We start from the raw sequence: 16,832 nt of genomic DNA on the forward strand, positions 1-16,832 counted from the left end.
TATAGTAAGGCTTTTTTTCGCCAAAAAACGACATAGTATAGTAAGGCTTTTTTCGCCAAAAAACGACATAGTATAGTAAGGCTTTTTTCGCAAAAAAAACGACATAGTATAGTAAGGCTTTTTTTCGCAAAAAAACGACATAGTATAGTAAGGCTTTTTTCGCAAAAAAACGACATAGTATAGTAAGGCTTTTTCTCTCAAAAAACGACATAGTATAGTAAGGCTTTTTTTTCGCAAAAAAACGACATAGTATAGTAAGGCTTGTTTTCGCAAAAAAACGACATAGTATAGTAAGGCTTTTTTTGTTTAAAGACGACATAATATAGTAAGGCTTTTTTCGCAAAAAAACGACATAGTATAGTAAGGCTTTTTTTCGCAAAAAACGACATAGTATAGTAAGGCTTTTTTGTTTAAAAACGACATAGTATAGTAAGGCTTTTTTTCGCAAAAAAACAACATAGTATAGTAAGGATTTTTTGGTTAAAAACGACATAGTATAGTAAGGCTTTTTTTGCAAAAAAACGACATAGTATAGTAAGGCTTTTTTCGCAAAAAAACGACATAGTATAGTAAGGCTTTTTTTCGCAAAAAAAACGACATAGTATAGTAAGGCTTTTTCTCGCAAAAAACAACATAGTATAGTAAGGCTTTTTTGGTTTAAAAACGACATAGTATAGTAAGGCTTTTTTTCGCAAAAAAACGACATAGTATAGTAAGGCTTTTTTTGTTTAAAAACGATATAGTATAGTAAGGCTTTTTTTCGCAAAAAAACAGTAAAGTAAGGCTTTTTTTCGCAAAATACGACATAGTATAGTAAGGCTTTTTTTGTTTAAAAAACGACATAGTATATAGTAAGGCTTTTTTCCGCAAAAAAACGACATAGTATAGTAAGGCTTTTCCTCTCAAAAAACGACATAGTATAGTAAGGCTTTTTGTTGTTTAAAAACGACATAGTATAGTAAGGCTTTTTTTCGCAAAAAAACAACATAGTATAGTAAGGATTTTTTGGTTAAAAACGACATAGTATAGTAAGGCTTTTTTTGCAAAAAATTACATAGTATAGTAAGGCTTTTTTCGCAAAAAAACGACATAGTATAGTAAGGCTTTTTTTCGCAAAAAAACGACATAGTATAGTAAGGCTTTTTCTCGCAAAAAACAACATAGTATAGTAAGGCTTTTTTGGTTTAAAAACGACATAGTATAGTAAGGCTTTTTTTCGCAAAAAAACGACATAGTATAGTAAGGCTTTTTTTGTTTAAAAACGATATAGTATAGTAAGGCTTTTTTTCGCAAAAAAACAGTAAAGTAAGGCTTTTTTTCGCAAAATACGACATAGTATAGTAAGGCTTTTTTTGTTTAAAAAACGACATAGTATATAGTAAGGCTTTTTTCCGCAAAAAAACGACATAGTATAGTAAGGCTTTTCCTCTCAAAAAACGACATAGTATAGTAAGGCTTTTTGTTGTTTAAAAACGACATAGTATAGTAAGGCTTTTTTTTCGCAAAAAAACGACATAGTATAGTAAGGCTTTTTTTTCGCAAAAAAACGACATAGTATAGTAAGGCTTTTTCTCGCAAAAAAACACATAGTATAGTAAGGGTTTTTTTCGCAAAAAAACGACATAGTATAGTAAGGCTTTTTTCGCAAAAAAACGACATAGTATAGTAAGGCTTTTTTTCGCCAAAAACGACATAGTATAGTAAGGCTTTTTTTTCGCAAAAAACGACATAGTATAGTAAGGCTTTTTTCGCAAAAAAACAACATAGTATAGTAAGGCTTTTTCTCTCAAAAAACGACATAGTATAGTAAGGCTTTTTTTCGCAAAAAAACGACATAGTATAGTAAGGCTTTTTTTCGCAAAAAAACAACATAGTATAGTAAGGATTTTTTGGTTAAAAACGACATAGTATAGTAAGGCTTTTTTTGCAAAAAAACGACATAGTATAGTAAGGCTTTTTTCGCAAAAAAACGACATAGTATAGTAAGGCTTTTTTTCGCAAAAAAACGACATAGTATAGTAAGGCTTTTTCTCGCAAAAAACAACATAGTATAGTAAGGCTTTTTTGGTTTAAAAACGACATAGTATAGTAAGGCTTTTTTTCGCAAAAAAACGACATAGTATAGTAAGGCTTTTTTTGTTTAAAAACGATATAGTATAGTAAGGCTTTTTTTCGCAAAAAAACAGTAAAGTAAGGCTTTTTTTCGCAAAATACGACATAGTATAGTAAGGCTTTTTTTGTTTAAAAAACGACATAGTATATAGTAAGGCTTTTTTCCGCAAAAAAACGACATAGTATAGTAAGGCTTTTCCTCTCAAAAAACGACATAGTATAGTAAGGCTTTTTGTTGTTTAAAAACGACATAGTATAGTAAGGCTTTTTTTTCGCAAAAAAACGACATAGTATAGTAAGGCTTTTTTTTCGCAAAAAAACGACATAGTATAGTAAGGCTTTTTCTCGCAAAAAAACACATAGTATAGTAAGGGTTTTTTTCGCAAAAAAACGACATAGTATAGTAAGGCTTTTTTCGCAAAAAAACGACATAGTATAGTAAGGCTTTTTTTCGCCAAAAACGACATAGTATAGTAAGGCTTTTTTTTCGCAAAAAACGACATAGTATAGTAAGGCTTTTTTCGCAAAAAAACAACATAGTATAGTAAGGCTTTTTCTCTCAAAAAACGACATAGTATAGTAAGGCTTTTTTTCGCAAAAAAACGACATAGTATAGTAAGGCTTTTTCTCGCAAAAAAACGACATAGTATAGTAAGGCTTTTTTTTGTTTAAAAAACGCCATAGTATAGTAAGGCTTTTTTCGCAAAAAAACGACATAGTATAGTAAGGCTTTTTTCGCGAAAAAACGACATAGTATAGTAAGGCTTTTTCTCTCAAAAAACGACATAGTATAGTAAGGCTTTTTCTCGCAAAAAAACGACATAGTATAGTAAGGCTTTTTTTTGTTTAAAAAACGCCATAGTATAGTAAGGCTTTTTTCGCAAAAAAACGACATAGTATAGTAAGGCTTTTTTTCCTCAAAAAACGACATAGTATAGTTAGGCTTTTTCTCTCAAAAAACGACAAAAGTATAGTAAGACCATGGTTAGTAAAGCTTTTTTATCCATAAAAATGACCACATATATTACATACATACATATACATACATACATACATACATAATACATACACATACATACATATACATACATATACGTACATACATACATACATACATATACATACATACATATACATACACATACATACATACATACCTACATACAATGCACATATTGCGGGTGGTCCTGGTCCCCATTGACCGCGATAACCGAGGGAACACTGTATTGTACATTTTTTCCACAACTAATTCAACCAAAAAGCCACATTCTAAATCTCTACTTTTTTTGTCCACAGACATTTAATTGCCCGCCAGCATTCTCAGCGGGAGTCCAGCGTTCCCTCTGGCGAGGTTTCTCCCCTCGGCGATGCACTGTGCCAGGGGCGCCGCCGGGCCAGCCGGGGGTCTCCTGACCCCCAGGGTCCAAACCCCCCCTCCACCTCACCAACTCTCCCTCCGAAAACCCATCGGGAAGCGGATGCTCGGCCGCAGGGGGGGGTTTTGGCGGAAACGACGGAAAGGTCATCTAACGAGGCCGTAAGTCGCTTAGCAACCAGACTTCTCAGATTGATGTCCCATCCGTTTGTGCAGATTGGACGCCGGCGACCTAGGAAAGAAAGAAGACAACATTGGCATTTGTACACGGCACCCCCGCCTAACCCCGCGAAGCAGCTGAGAGACGTGCAGCCACAATGGCCCTTTAGGGCGAGACGGTCCTAATCCGCCGTCCCCCTCCTCCAATCCGTCCTACTGCGCCGGAGAAAGGGGCCCCGTCAATCATAGGGCGGGACCCTTGGGTCCCCGAGGTGGACGTGCTCAGATTTGGAGGATTTACTGTACCCCCACTTTTTTTTTTTTTTTTTTTGCTGCTTGGGCTTATTAAAAAGCTTCTCACAGACGTTATAGAGAAAGAGAGACGTACTTTTTGTCTTGGTTTTCCTTCTTAATCCGGAGCTGACAAATACGACCAATCTGCTGTCGTTTATGAAGACACCGTCTGACCAGACTGTGAAGAAGAAGAAAAAAAATGTTAAAGGTTTTCAAGTTTTAGCCATTTTAACTTTACATGGTTATTTATTAAAAAAACACAATGTCAAGGTTAGCATTTTTGAGCTATGTCCTTTTCTGTAATGCTAAATAAATCTTAAGCATTTCTTATATGTACTGTCTCTTTAAGTGATTTTAACTTTTGTTTTAAGCCAATTAAGGAAGTAATGATCAAAATAGACTAATTTTAACATCAATAAAACTTTCATTTTCTGAACTGCTTATCCTTACAAGGGTCGACGGGGGTGCTGGAGTCTATCCTGGCCAACTACAGGCCACCAGGTGAAGTACAACCTGAATCAGAGGCCAACCAATCGTTATCATACAATTAGCTTAGCATGCACATTTTTGAAAACCAAAGTACCCCCACGTACACCCCCCACAATTTCACACCCACCTGGGAATCAAACCCTCAACCCCAACACAATGTACTCACCACAAGTCCACTTAACCACCATCAAGATTCACACGAACATTGATCCCAACATTCCACACTGAAAAAAACAAACAAAAAATCAATAAATACACACATCAACAAAAGTGCCAACACGTATTTAAACTGGACTATTTTTACTTGATCGTTAATGACGAAGACGAGCTTGAACACGCTAGCGAGGATGATGATGATTTTGGAAAGCTTTCATACGGCGACATACGCACTGAGGCAACACACTGACCTACACTGAGTAAACACTTATTTAGAGGTGTCAGACACTGCATATAATATCCTCTGGCACTGTAGTCAAGTGTGTGTGTGTGTGATGTACGCGTATATGTGCGCACGTAGATGTGTGTGCGCGTATTAGTGTGTGTGTGTGTACATACCGAGGCGTTGGCTGTCCGTCTCGGCTGGATGACGCTGATCAAGTGTAACAGACAGCGAGGATGGCGGCGCACTTTCTGCCTCAGAGACGTTGGGCGAGGCGAGGCGAAGGGGGCGGGGCCATAGAGCGAGGCCTAAAAAAAAATATAAAGGGCCTCCGGTCACTATTATCTCTTCGCCGTGTGACTGCCACAGTGTGACAAACCAATGTTTACTACTAGACGAGTGCTCGTGTGTCCGTTCTCTCGTCAAGATGCTCACACGCTCGTTCGGGTAAGGGAGGGGGGTGTTGGTTTGAGTTGGGGTTCGAACCAGGGAGCTTTTGACGTTGGGGCAGAAGTGCTAAGGAAAGGAGAAAAGTGGATGATGAGTTAGCGAACAAAATGACATAGTATTGTAAGGTTTTTTTGCATAAAAAAGGACATAGTATAGTAAGGCTTTTTTTTCACATAAAAAAGACATAGTATAGTAAGGCTTTTTTTTCGCAAAAAATGACATAGTATAGTAAGGCTTTTTTTGTGTAAAAACGACATAGTATAGTAAAGCTTTTTTTGTTTAAAAACGACATAGTATAGTAAGGCTTTTTTTCGCAAAAAAAAAAAAACATTATACAGTGTTCCCTCGCTACTTTGCGGTTCAGCTACCGCGGACTCAGAGCTTCGCTGATTTTTTTTGGGGAAAAAAAATGCAAATATTACATTGAAACAACATATTTTACAGTTTTTTTTGTTATAACATGAATTTCACTCTCTCTACCCGTATTATATATGGTGTACTGTCTACAGGGGGGTAAAAAAATAAATTAAAAAAATAAAAATAAAAATTTAAATTTTTTTTTTAAAAAATGTAAAAAAAAATTTTTTTGAATTAAATTCAAATTAAGCATTTTTGAAGGGGAATCCCTACTTGGCGGAAATTCACTTATCGCGGGTGGTCCCGGTCCCCATTAACCGCGATAACCGAGGGAACACTGTAGTATAGTAAGGCTTTTTAAAAAAAAAAACGACATAGTATATCGTAAGGCTTTTTTTTCGCAAAAAGTCTTCGTGGTGTATCAAAGAACAAAAAAGTTAGCTTTACCTTACGCGTTGGTTACCTTTGATGATCACGGAGGGCCAATCCATTTTGCCTGGGAGAGTTGGGAGCAAATCAACCAATGGAGGTTCTACTGATGTCCAAAAAGTGAGGGTCATCAAAGTCTGCAAAACAGGATTAAACAAAAAAAATAGGATTAAAAGTGAGTTCAACAATATTAGCAAAAACTGCTAAATCTTTAGCCATCGCAAGTTTTCCACAATTAACTTCAACGCATACTTTTTTTAAGAAATACACAAATCTCTTCACTTAGCAAGTTTTTGAATGCAGGAAGGAATAAGTAAAACATTTAAAACAAACATTTTCAAACAAAAAAAAATTAAAAAGTTAGTTTTACAATATCAGCAAAAAGTGCTAAATCTTTAGTCATTGCAAGTTTTCCACAATTAATAAAAAAAATAGAAATACATAAATCTTTTCACTTAACAAGTAAATAAAACATTTTAAACAAAAAAAATTGGTCCAATAACTCTTATTTTCCATTTACTCCCTGCAAAAAAGCTCCCCCAAAAAGTGAGGTGACCTTATAACCCAAAAAACGTTAATATCCATTCCATAAATTAACAAAACTAATAAATCCGTCAATTTCAAACAATTCTGCACATTTCATACCTTTTGAAACATCCCAAAACAAGCTCCAATGCTCCTATATTCTTTATCCTTTCCAAACACCACGAGCAGCATGTAGGGACTATGTCTTATACCCCATCTGCAAAAAAAAATGACATTTGATTAGCAAAATGAACGCTACCCATTGAACGGCATGAATTTCAACCAAAAAAAAAACAGATTGAAATAAATTTGACCCTGAAGCCATTGCATTCGCTTTATCTGCCCCATCCTCATTTTGCCTATTTTTTTGGCCACCGAGCCCCCTTTTAACCCCCCCAAATTCCCCCCACACACACACCCATATACAAACTCGCCCCCTCCCACCTTGCGCCTTTTAATGGTAAATCAACAAAGAGCCACATGAAAGAAAGGCTCGCTCCCTCCATTTTTTTTTTTTTTTGCGGAATTATTCATCAGCGCCAGTCGCGCGTTGGCACTGCGGGCGAAAATCCTGCAGCGGCGAGCGCTCCCGTTTTAATTGCCAAAAAATGACTGTAAATGATACGCAAAAAAACGCAAAGTAGAAAGAACAAGAGAAAGGAGGAGGACCCCCCAAAAAATGATTAAAAAAAAAGAAGGGGCAATCACAAGTGAAGTGCCTCTCCACCCGGAGCGACCCCCCGAAAAAAAAAAAAAAAGATAGATAGTGGCGGGTGGGCAAAGTGGGGGTGAGTTATCCAAAAAAAATGGCGGGATTAGGTCTGAGAGACAGTTTACTACGGTCTTTTTGTGCGCCCAACCTGCAGGATTACAGATAACAAATGTTAGTGGAGGACGGGCACCTGCTGTGAGGAGACGAGGAGGAGGATGAGGAGGAAGAGGAGGAGGAAAAGGAGCTAAAAGAGTAGGCTAAGGGAGTCCAAGGTTGGGGGACAACAATGCAAGGAGATGGTGCAGAATAACATGGGTGTTAAGTTGTATGTTTGTTTTGGCATTTTAAAATGGGTATGCTGTATGACAACTTTTGGAAGGGATTTTTAAGTGTGTTTTTGGGGGAAAGCGAGGTTGTTTTTTAGCCATTTTGGTTCTAATCCGGATTGTCTTGTTTTTTGATTAAAAAGCCTTACTATACATGGTTGTTTTAAGATTTAAAAAGTTTTACTATACATGGTCATTTTTTAAGAGAAAAAAAGCCTTACTATACATGGTTGTTTTTAGATTTTTAAAGTCTTACGATACATGGTCGTTTTTTAATGAAGAAAAGTCTTACTATACATGGTTGTTTTTAAATTTTAAAAGTCTTACGATACATGGTCGTTTTTTAATGAAGTCTTACTATACATGGTCATTTTTTAAGAGAAAAAAAAAGTCTTACTATACATGGTCGTTTTTTAAGAGAAAAAAAGTCTTACTATACATGGTTGTTTTAAGATTTAAAAAGTCTTACTATACATGGTCGTTTTTAATGAAGAAAAGTCTTGCTATACATGGTCATTTTTAAGAGAAAAAAAGTCTTACTATACATGGTTGTTTTAAGATTTAAAAAGTCTTACTATACATGGTCGTTTTTAATGAAGAAAAGTCTTACTATACATGGTCATTTTTTAAGAGAAAAAGCGGATAATACAAGAACTACAAATTTTAAAGAAAATTAAATTTTTTTATACAATGCAGCTTTCTTCCCCGGGCCGTACAAAACCACCAGAGGGGCCAGATCCGGCTCGCGGGCCGTATGTTTGACACCATTGATCTAAAATCATCTAGCGGTCATATAATTTGGGATTTGGTTCGTTTTTTAGGCCATCTCACCTCCGCCCCGATTCGTATTCAACACAAGTAGGAGTATAGAAAAAATAGAATGTAATTATTATGCATTTAAGTCATTTGTTCTCTTGACTGGTTTAGGGGGGGGGGCGCCTAGCCAGATCACAAAGCACTCAGACAGGTCAGTCCTTAGCAAAAGCCCGTCTGGAGCCACTAACGAGAGTCACCCCACGGACCACCGACACGGGGGGTCCGACCCAAGGTGAGCCGTGAGGGTCGGCGTCAACAAAAGGTCTTGACCTCGAGCCTCGCTATGCGCACTTCAGACTTGACTTCTATCACCCCCATTAGAATTCCACGGTGTCTTTGACCTTCTTATTTGGGAATTTATGCCTGCCTGGTCAACGTGGGAGACAAAAAAAAAATGACTTGGCAGCTACTATTACGTGGAAAAAAAATCCTTAATGCATATGGAGTTCGATTAAAATTATGATCGGACAATCTGGAATCGGAACAAATTATTTTGACGTACATAGATTGACCAAATTTGACTGAATTAGTAGTAGAAGAAGCTTAAACACTATTTGGCCTTATTATATTATGTCATTTTTTAGGGGAAAAAAGCCTTATTGTACTATGTCGTTTTTTAAAGAAAAAGGTCTAACTATAATATGTCGTTTTTTTAAGAAACAAAAAAACCCTACTATACTATGTGTTTTTTTTTAGGGGGAAAAAGCCTATGTCGTTTTTTTTTTTAAGAAAAAAAGCCCTATGTCATCATTTATATTTTTTGGGGGAAGAATAGGAGGGGCCGTTTAAAAAAAAATAAAAAGTTGAAAAAAACAAAAGCAAGCGGATATCTGCAGGGAATGCTAAACGAAGCATAAAGACCCCGAGTGACCGAAGGGAATTATTTGGCTCCATTAAGCAGGCATTAACATGAATTACTATCTAATTAAAATTAAACAGCTCATTAATAACTATGCGGCAGGAGAGTCTTAGTGTGGAAGTCCTGTGTAATGCGGGTGTGTGGTTTTAACGTGGTGGACAGAGAGAGCAATCATGTGGCGGCTGTTGCTTACCGGAGTCTTGGGGTCTTAGGGTTTTTGATGGGTGTCTTAGGGTCTTTGATGGGCGCTCACCTGGACAGAAAAACATGTCATGAAGCGGATATATTTTTGACTTTTTGAGCGTTAGGAATGTCTAAGATTGCTTTAATTTGAATTTAAAGTTTGTAGACAAGGACAAAAACAAATGTTTTATGTTCTTCATCTAGTATGAAAAGGACAAAAGTAGCATTAGCTTATTGATTGGTTCACGTAAATTAACACTTAATTTTATTTAACCTAGAAGCATTTTTAAAACAAAAAATCCATACTATACATGGTCATTTTTTAAGAAAAAAAAAAGCCTTACTATACATGGTAATGTTTTCTAAGTTAAAAACAGGCACTTTTGGACAAAAAAACTGCATGTTTTTTTATTTTGTTTTTGGTTTTATGTTATTTTTATTTTATTTTGAATAGTCCTTCTCTCTAGTCCCATCTACTTCCTGATTTTTTTTATAGTCTGCAGGTGTCAAACATCACTGGGTTTTACGATCCAAAATGACCCTTATAAGTACCCTAAAAGTACTCTAGCACGCCATTTACATTGCGCTTAACATACCGTCTGTCGTGTTTTTCGTATTTTTACGTAAGACGAGCGTGCTAAGTTGCTTCCACGACATGAAAAGACGGTAAATATTACTCTCACGCCTCCCAAAAGGGAAAAGGGTGAATATGTTTGCAATATGGCGCTTGGAGCGAGGAGGCGCCGGCGCGCATATTTTGACAAGATACGTGATGGGCGTCGACTGACTCCCGCTGCGTCCTGTCGGGGTTTTAAACTTCTCACTGGATCAGCCTGGCGGGATCCGACAGCGGGAAAGAAAGAGAGAGCGAGAGAGAGAGAGAGAAATCCACGCCGTCTTACTTCGGTGGCTGGAGTTTGCCAAATGATGACAAAATAAGACGCCGTGTTTAGCGAATAAGCCGAGTTGGAGAGCAGGAAACGAGATCATTAAACAAGATGGGACAGGTGGGGGCCATGTTGGAAGGGGCAGAAATTCTAGCAATTATTAGGATTGTTTTTTAGGGGCTTTGTCAAGCATTGGGAGATTCGGCAACCATGTTGGAAGGGGCAAAATTCTATGAGTTGTTTTATTAAGACTGATTTTTTGGGGGGCGGGGCTTTGTCAAACATGGGTGGGAGATGTGGCAGCCATATTGGAAGGGGCAAAATTCTATCAGTTGTTTTATAAAGACAGTTTTTTTTGGGGCGAGGCTTTGTCAAACATGGGCGGGGCATGTAGCAGCCATATTGGAAGGGGCAGGATTCTATCAATCGTTTATTAAGACGGAATTTTTGGGGGGGCTTTGTTAAACATCATTTGGTGGCCATATTGAAAGAGGCAAAAATTTTAGCAATTATTTATTAAGATTGTTTTTTAGGGGTTTTGTCAAATATCGGTGGGATTATGTGGCAGCCGTATTGGAAGAGGTACAATTCTATCCATTGTTTAAGAGTGGTGATATGGCGGCCATATTGGAACGGGAATAAATGCTAGCAATTATTTTTTAAGATTTTTATTAATTATTTATTATTTTTTTAGGGTCTTTGTTAAACATTGGTGGGGCATACGGCAGCCATATTGAAAAGGGCAGGACTCATTACCCAATTACTCATTACTCATCTACCAATCATTTATAAAGACTGATTATTTTTACGGCTTCGTCAAACATCGGTGGGAGCTGTGTCGGCCATATTGAAGGGGGCAGAATTCTATCAATTGCCTTAAAGACTTATTTTTTTTGGTGGGCTTTGTCAAATATCGATAAGACATATTAAAAGCGAAAAAATTCTATCTCCTAGTTCAAATGGATTGAACAATTATCTCCACCAAGGGTTTTAATCATCCCTGTTTGACTCCTATTTTATCTTCTATTTAAGTCGTTTATCCGAAAATATTTTATTTCCCAAATCTACTCACCAAAAAATAAAAAATGGCATCTGAACAAAACCCTCCCTCACCTTTACCGCTTTGTTTTGTAGATAAAGTCGCAAAGTGGACGAAAAGGGATAGAAAAGGGATGCTAAAACACACATATATATTTATACACACACTTGTCTACTTACTTCCTTAGCCAGGAGCTGTTTACTTCTCTATCAGCGCTGTTCTCGTAGAGCAGAACCCAATCCATATTCACCGGACGGAAATTCCTCTGCTTATCTTCCAGCCGACCCTGAAAAAAAAAAAACTTAGCGTGTTCTCTTCTGCTAACACACACACACACACATAAACATGTCTTTATGGAGGCAAGAGGCGGGCCAGGAGCGGGTCGGGGATAAGAATCACCTTGAATTCCAAGTAGAGGATTGCGCCACCTGGGCTCGGCGCGCAGGAGGGCGGCGTTGGGGGAACCGTGCTCCTCGCAGGGGACGAACACTGGATTTAGAAAGTGGAGCGTTAGAGTGTGTGTGGAAAGGGAAGGGGGAATTGACTACGCTTTTGGAACAGTTGGAGTGTATACACAGTGAGGAAGATGTACCGTATTTGCAGTACAAATTGAAATATACTTTTTTTAAAAGTCAAAATCAAGTGTTTTGATCAGTCTTATATGTTCACATTTATTGGTTGGGTGGTTTATTTGTATAATATATATAATATAGGTGAGGTAAGATAAATAAATAAATAAACACGAAGATGCTGTCTAAAAGATTTTTGAGGGCGGGGCTTGTCAAGTTGCCTTTATCTCCCTTTTTTCTTTACCCCACAACTTATTTTTTTAGTTTATGGTATTTTTTGCGGTTATAATGCGATTATATTGAAAACTTTAAACAAACAAACAAACATGGCATTATCTCTAGTTTAAATTAATACACAGGGCAAAGTATTACTTTAAGTTTACTTATCACGTTTTAAATTACCTAATGACATACAGTAGTAAGTATTCAACGAAATAAAGTCAAAAGTAAATATGCATCTTAAACGATTAAATAAACCAAACAAAAACATTCACTTTGCCGTTTTGAAGATTGATGAGTCAATTCTAAAATAAAGGCAAAAACAAACAACAGCTTGTGGCTGAAACGAAACAAAATAAGAATTAACCAAGTCCATTACTTACCGATTGCGTGTAAATACGGAATTGAAGGTTGTTGTTTTTTGTGTTTTTTAGTTGTTTATCTAGTCGGTTGCTTTAAAAAGTTGACGATTTACTTCTTTTTAGTATTCTAACTTTGTTTGTTCCATCCAAGCTCACATGAAACCTGTTGACAAAATGGCCGCCGTCCCCGGCCTCGGACAGGAAGTGACGAACGTTTTGTCTGACAAAGGGTTCTCTGCCCCCTGCGGGCCTGGAGGGGCAGGTACATTTTTTTGTAATGTGTTTAAATACAGTTTGAATTATTGTGTGCAACTTTTTGGATTAGAAAAGTTATTTTTTCTGTGTTTTTAGTTAAAAAATAATTTTGTAAAATCTAAAAATATATTTTTAAAAACGCTAAAATAAACATTGTTTTAGATCTTTAAAAAAACGATTTTAATCCATTTATAAAAAATTTAAAAATCTAAATATATCTAAAATGGTTCGGCACACATGAAATCAAATTTTGTTATGGTTTAACTACAAAATTTAAAAAAGATGGCCGCCATTGAATCAGTTAATTACCGTAATATAAATCACACTGTATTTAAATTTTTCCTATGACTGTGTTGCATTAAATAAGATAAATACAAGGGGTTAAGAATTGACACCCCATTTGGGGGTGACGGAGGCACTTAATTGGATTAGCCATATTCCCAATATGCGGGTTTACAAGAAAATGGGGAGTCTGGTTGGTAAGGGGAAGGGGGGGGGGGGGTGGTTACTTGTCACGGGTACGAATTGGTCGCCTCCTTGTTTGGAGCTTGAAGTTGGGAACACTAACGACTAATTGCGCGCAGCTATGTGGCATGAATATTCATGAGAGTGTGTTCAGACCTCTTCTAATTAGAGGAGAGTTCGACCAAGAAGAAGAAGAAGAAGAAAAGTTGCACCTTCGTCGCCGCCGAGGGGGGAAACGAGGAAACACACCCCTCTTTTTTTCTCGCCATTCCGTTCTCGGGGGAGGCTGGCAGAGTAGCCCCAGTTCATTAGTAAAAAAAAAAATGAAATCAAATCAAATGGAAAAAGTTACCTGAGAAAAAGCACACATTTTTGTTCTTGAAGGATTTTTTTCTTCGCATATTTGGGGACGATTATGCATGTCTGTCAAAGAAGAGGAAAGTATGATTATCTGGTGGAGGGGATGAGGATGGGGTGGGGGGGGGAATAAATGTCTCATGGGACCCTTTGAGTAGGGGGTGTTAATTAGGGTTACCTGTGGAAAGTGTTTTTTTTTTTGCTTCAAAATGTTCATTTCTTTAAAAAAACTGCTATTTTTATACTTGAGGAGTTCTTGAAAGGCAAGTTTTGGGAGTTTATTACCATTTTTGGGGTCAAAAATGTTTAAATGTGCTACCTTGAATCATGAGTTGAGTTTTGAGAAGTGTTTTAATAATAAAAAGACACTATTTTAAAAAAAAAGTTATTATTGGGTGTCATTTTAAATGAAACTTTTGCATGGTGGTTTTGTGTTTTAATGTCTTTGTTGAGTTTTTGGGTCATTTGGGAGGCAATGTAATAATTTTGCCATGTTTTGGGATGGAGGATAAAGAATAGAGTACAGTGGTACCTTGACATACGAGTGTCCCAGACATATGGGTAATTTGAGATACAAGTAAAATTCCTTTTTTTTGTTTTACTGTTTTTTTGTGCATTATCTTATTGTGAGGACTTTTCTGTGCATCATTTTCTGAATATTTTGAAAGGAATATAAAAGCAAACAACCCTCGATAAGTTGGAAAGTCAGGGTGGGGGCGGGGCTAATAGAACCAACCTGGTTAGAAGAAAGATATCAAAATTTTGAACTAAATTAGAATAAGTTTAGTATAAGGTTAGATTAAACTTATTTTTGAGTGTTTTCATCAAAATCCAAGTTCACTTAAATTTTTTTGTTATGTTACAAGCCCGTTGCCATGCATAAAGTCTAATTTTAATACTATTAAACACATTTTAGTACTATTAAACCACTACTTATTTCTTACTTTGTTAATAGATGTCAAATTACAACAAATAAAAACATTTTTCCAATCCAATATCCTGTTTTGGGTGTTTTTTCAGACAGTTATAACCAATTAATTCATTTTTAGTTCATTTCTATGGGAAAAAAAACATTTAAATCACAACTAAATCCCCACACAAGCTCCGCCCAATAACTCATTCATCTCATATCTCTGAGTACCATTATATCTCCAACTAAGCACCCTCAATTATTATTTTCATACCTCCATATGACAAAAAAAATAAGATTGGCATGACGACTGGACGCCGGATTTCCCCCTCCCCGTTTGTCTCTTTGGCTTACATCCTGCGTGCTGACCTGATGTCAAGACGTGTCAGGCAAGCAACTATAAATTGACACTATGGAGAATTCGACTGAACAAAGAAGGGCTTCATAATATGGGGGGGTCTTGAGGGGGGTCTCGAACCCCCCCAACTCACCCCTTCACGTCTCCTGCCCATCATTTCTCAGATTCGTCTTCATCCGCTACACACACGGCGTGTCATTGACTTCTGTTGGCTCCCTTTCACCCCCGCGCACCATGGAGACATGGCACGTACAGGCAAATATGTACTGGGGTGTAGGGGGCGGGGCTTATGGGTCGGGATGAGGGCATCATTCCACTACAAAACATGGCTTTTCCTATGGTGAGCATCTGGATGTGGATTTTTCTTTTAAGGCACAAGTGGACTCTGTGTGGTGGGTTTTTTGTAGTCGGGGTGATCTAGAATGGGGGGAGTGATACTTTTCACTGAGAAAAACGATAAAAAATTGAGATTTAGAATGGGAAAAAGTGTCGAAAAGTGCTGAAAAATGTTGAAAAATGTTGAAAGATGTTGAAAAATGTTGAAAAATGTTGGAAAATGTTGAAAAATGTTGGAAAATGTTGAAAAAGTGTTGGAAAATGTTGAAAAATGTTGAAAAATGTTGAAAAATGTTGAAAAATGTTGAAAATGTTGAAAAATGTTGAAAAATGTTGAAAAATGTTGAAAAATGTTGAAAAATGTTGAAAAATGTTGGAAAATGTTGAAAAATGTTGAAAATGTTGGAAAAATGTTGGAAAATGTTGGAAAATGTTGAAACATGTTGAAAAATGTTGAAAAATGTTGAAAAATGTTGAAAAATGTTGGAAAAATGTTGGAAAAATGTTGAAAAATGTTGAAAAATTGTTGAAAAATGTTGAAAAATGTTGAAAAATGTTGAAAAATGATGAAAGATGTTGAAAGATGTTGAAAAGTGTTGAAAAGTGTTGAAAAATGTTGAAAAATTGGAAATATTGGAGAGTAATGCTGTGTAAATTGGTGTTTTGAGTCGTAATGGGTTATTTATGTCATTATTATTTGTTAGGAAATGGAAAGTTTGAAACTTTAGAGTATAGAAATGTTTATATTTTAATATCTAAGTCTTTATATAAGTCATTAATGATGATAGATGTACAATCCGTGATTGGGCATGACATTAATGTGATTGATTGACATAGAACTATAGATAATATAATTACTTTCAAGATGTTATTCTAACATGCCTATTAGTCATAGAATATAAAATAGAATATCTTTATGATGCATGGATTTCAATTTGAACATTTAAATGATGGACAGTTAGAACATATTGAAACTTATTGTTACAATTGACATAACTCCTAAAATGAGTAATGTGATTACTTCGTAATTTTACTCATCCCAAAACACTCTAAAAAATCCCCCCAAAATGGCATCAAATGACCCTCCTCTAAACCCCGCCTTTTTTTAACCACATGACAACAAACACCTGTGACCACACACACACACACCTTACCCCCCCCCCCTCCCACCCCCCTTCCTCACCCACCAGATGATCCTTACCTTTAAAAATCCAGCATCCCCCAAAAAAACACGTCCCGACACCCCTATAAACCAAATAAAACAAAAAAGAAAAGGTTGCCATGTCAAAAAAAAATGCATTTTTGGCATCTGCGTTTTAAAACGTCCAGAAGCGGCGAACGCGAGGGCGGCGTTGGCGGCGATGGCTGCGGCGGCGTTGAACGTGCGGCCCGTCGCCGACTTTTAAGGCGAATGCGACGCCCGAGATGTAAGATTTGTTTAAAGCCCCGCATTTCCATTTAAGGACGTGATTGTGTTTGCAAAAGATCCCTTTCAATCTTTGCACCCCCCCCCCCCCCAATCAGGCCCCTTGCTCACTTTCTCTCTCTCTCATATTGTGTGTGTGTGTGTATATGTGTGTGTGTGTGTGTATGTGTGTGTGTGTGTGTGT

At 36.8% G+C, this 16,832-nt stretch overlaps 3 protein-coding genes across 9 annotated transcripts in view; 1 reads left to right on the forward strand and 2 right to left on the reverse strand.

Annotated features, from left to right (window-relative positions):
• Positions 1-4,272, forward strand: part of LOC144199320 (uncharacterized) — a 68,078-nt gene extending 63,806 nt beyond the window's left edge. For 2 of the 3 annotated variants that reach the window (XM_077720864.1, XM_077720863.1), the window contains exon 3: positions 3,409-4,272. In XM_077720864.1, the coding sequence (XP_077576990.1) occupies positions 3,409-3,832 (424 nt within the window). In that variant the 3' untranslated portion in view covers positions 3,833-4,272. The remainder of the gene's footprint in view (positions 1-3,408) is intronic. The other variant, XM_077720865.1, reaches the window with a different exon arrangement.
• Positions 3,276-6,177, reverse strand: LOC144199319 (uncharacterized). Of its 2 annotated transcripts, XR_013326883.1 has the most exons (5): positions 6,068-6,177; positions 4,985-5,324; positions 4,596-4,653; positions 4,035-4,118; positions 3,276-3,719 (listed from the first exon to the last, which is right to left on the reverse strand). XR_013326883.1 is itself a non-coding variant. In XM_077720862.1 (4 exons), exons 1-3 carry the CDS (start codon positions 6,173-6,175, stop codon positions 4,607-4,609), a joined length of 495 nt encoding a protein of 164 aa, XP_077576988.1. In that variant the 5' UTR covers positions 6,176-6,177; the 3' UTR covers positions 4,008-4,118; positions 4,596-4,606. The 2 variants fall into 2 exon arrangements, 1 of the variants encoding a protein (XP_077576988.1); XM_077720862.1 differs by lacking the exon at positions 3,276-3,719 and having other exon boundaries at positions 4,008-4,118.
• A 512-nt stretch (positions 6,178-6,689) lies between these two features.
• On the reverse strand, positions 6,690-16,495 carry LOC144199524 (uncharacterized). 4 transcript variants are annotated; one of them, XM_077721207.1, is made up of 7 exons: positions 16,424-16,495; positions 13,614-13,684; positions 13,474-13,547; positions 11,791-11,880; positions 11,571-11,677; positions 9,476-9,535; positions 6,690-6,786 (listed from the first exon to the last, which is right to left on the reverse strand). In XM_077721207.1, the coding sequence occupies exons 2-6, from the start codon at positions 13,660-13,662 to the stop codon at positions 9,532-9,534; spliced, it is 324 nt and encodes a 107-aa protein (XP_077577333.1). In that variant the 5' UTR covers positions 13,663-13,684; positions 16,424-16,495; the 3' UTR covers positions 6,690-6,786; positions 9,476-9,531. The 4 variants fall into 4 exon arrangements, 2 of the variants coding, with proteins under 2 accessions (XP_077577333.1, XP_077577334.1); XM_077721208.1 differs by lacking the exon at positions 16,424-16,495 and adding an exon at positions 15,020-15,467; XR_013326930.1 differs by lacking the exons at positions 13,474-13,547; positions 16,424-16,495 and adding an exon at positions 15,020-15,467.
• Between the last annotated feature and the right edge of the window lie 337 nt (positions 16,496-16,832).

Source organism: Stigmatopora nigra, chromosome 7, assembly GCF_051989575.1.
Source record: "Stigmatopora nigra isolate UIUO_SnigA chromosome 7, RoL_Snig_1.1, whole genome shotgun sequence".
NCBI classification, from domain to species: domain Eukaryota; kingdom Metazoa; phylum Chordata; class Actinopteri; order Syngnathiformes; family Syngnathidae; genus Stigmatopora; species Stigmatopora nigra.

What these genes read in the sequence shown, in the direction of transcription:
- LOC144199319 (XM_077720862.1), bottom strand. Translation starts at nt 6,175, where the DNA reads ATGACCCTCACTTTTTGGACATCAGTAGAACCTCCATTGGTTGATTTG. An exon ending in TCATCAAAGGTAACCAACGC is followed by an intron (nt 5,325 to 6,067) that starts GTAAGGTAAAGC and finishes TCCTTTCCTTAG; the next exon opens with CACTTCTGCCCCAACGTCAA. An exon ending in GACGGACAGCCAACGCCTCG is followed by an intron (nt 4,654 to 4,984) that starts GTATGTACACAC and finishes TGTTTTTTTCAG; the next exon opens with TGTGGAATGTTGGGATCAAT.
- LOC144199524 (XM_077721207.1), bottom strand. Translation starts at nt 13,662, where the DNA reads ATGCGAAGAAAAAAATCCTTCAAGAACAAAAATGTGTGCTTTTTCTCA. An exon ending in CCCCCTCGGCGGCGACGAAG is followed by an intron (nt 11,881 to 13,473) that starts GTGCAACTTTTC and finishes TTCTAAATCCAG; the next exon opens with TGTTCGTCCCCTGCGAGGAG. An exon ending in TCCTCTACTTGGAATTCAAG is followed by an intron (nt 11,678 to 11,790) that starts GTGATTCTTATC and finishes TTTTTTTTTCAG; the next exon opens with GGTCGGCTGGAAGATAAGCA.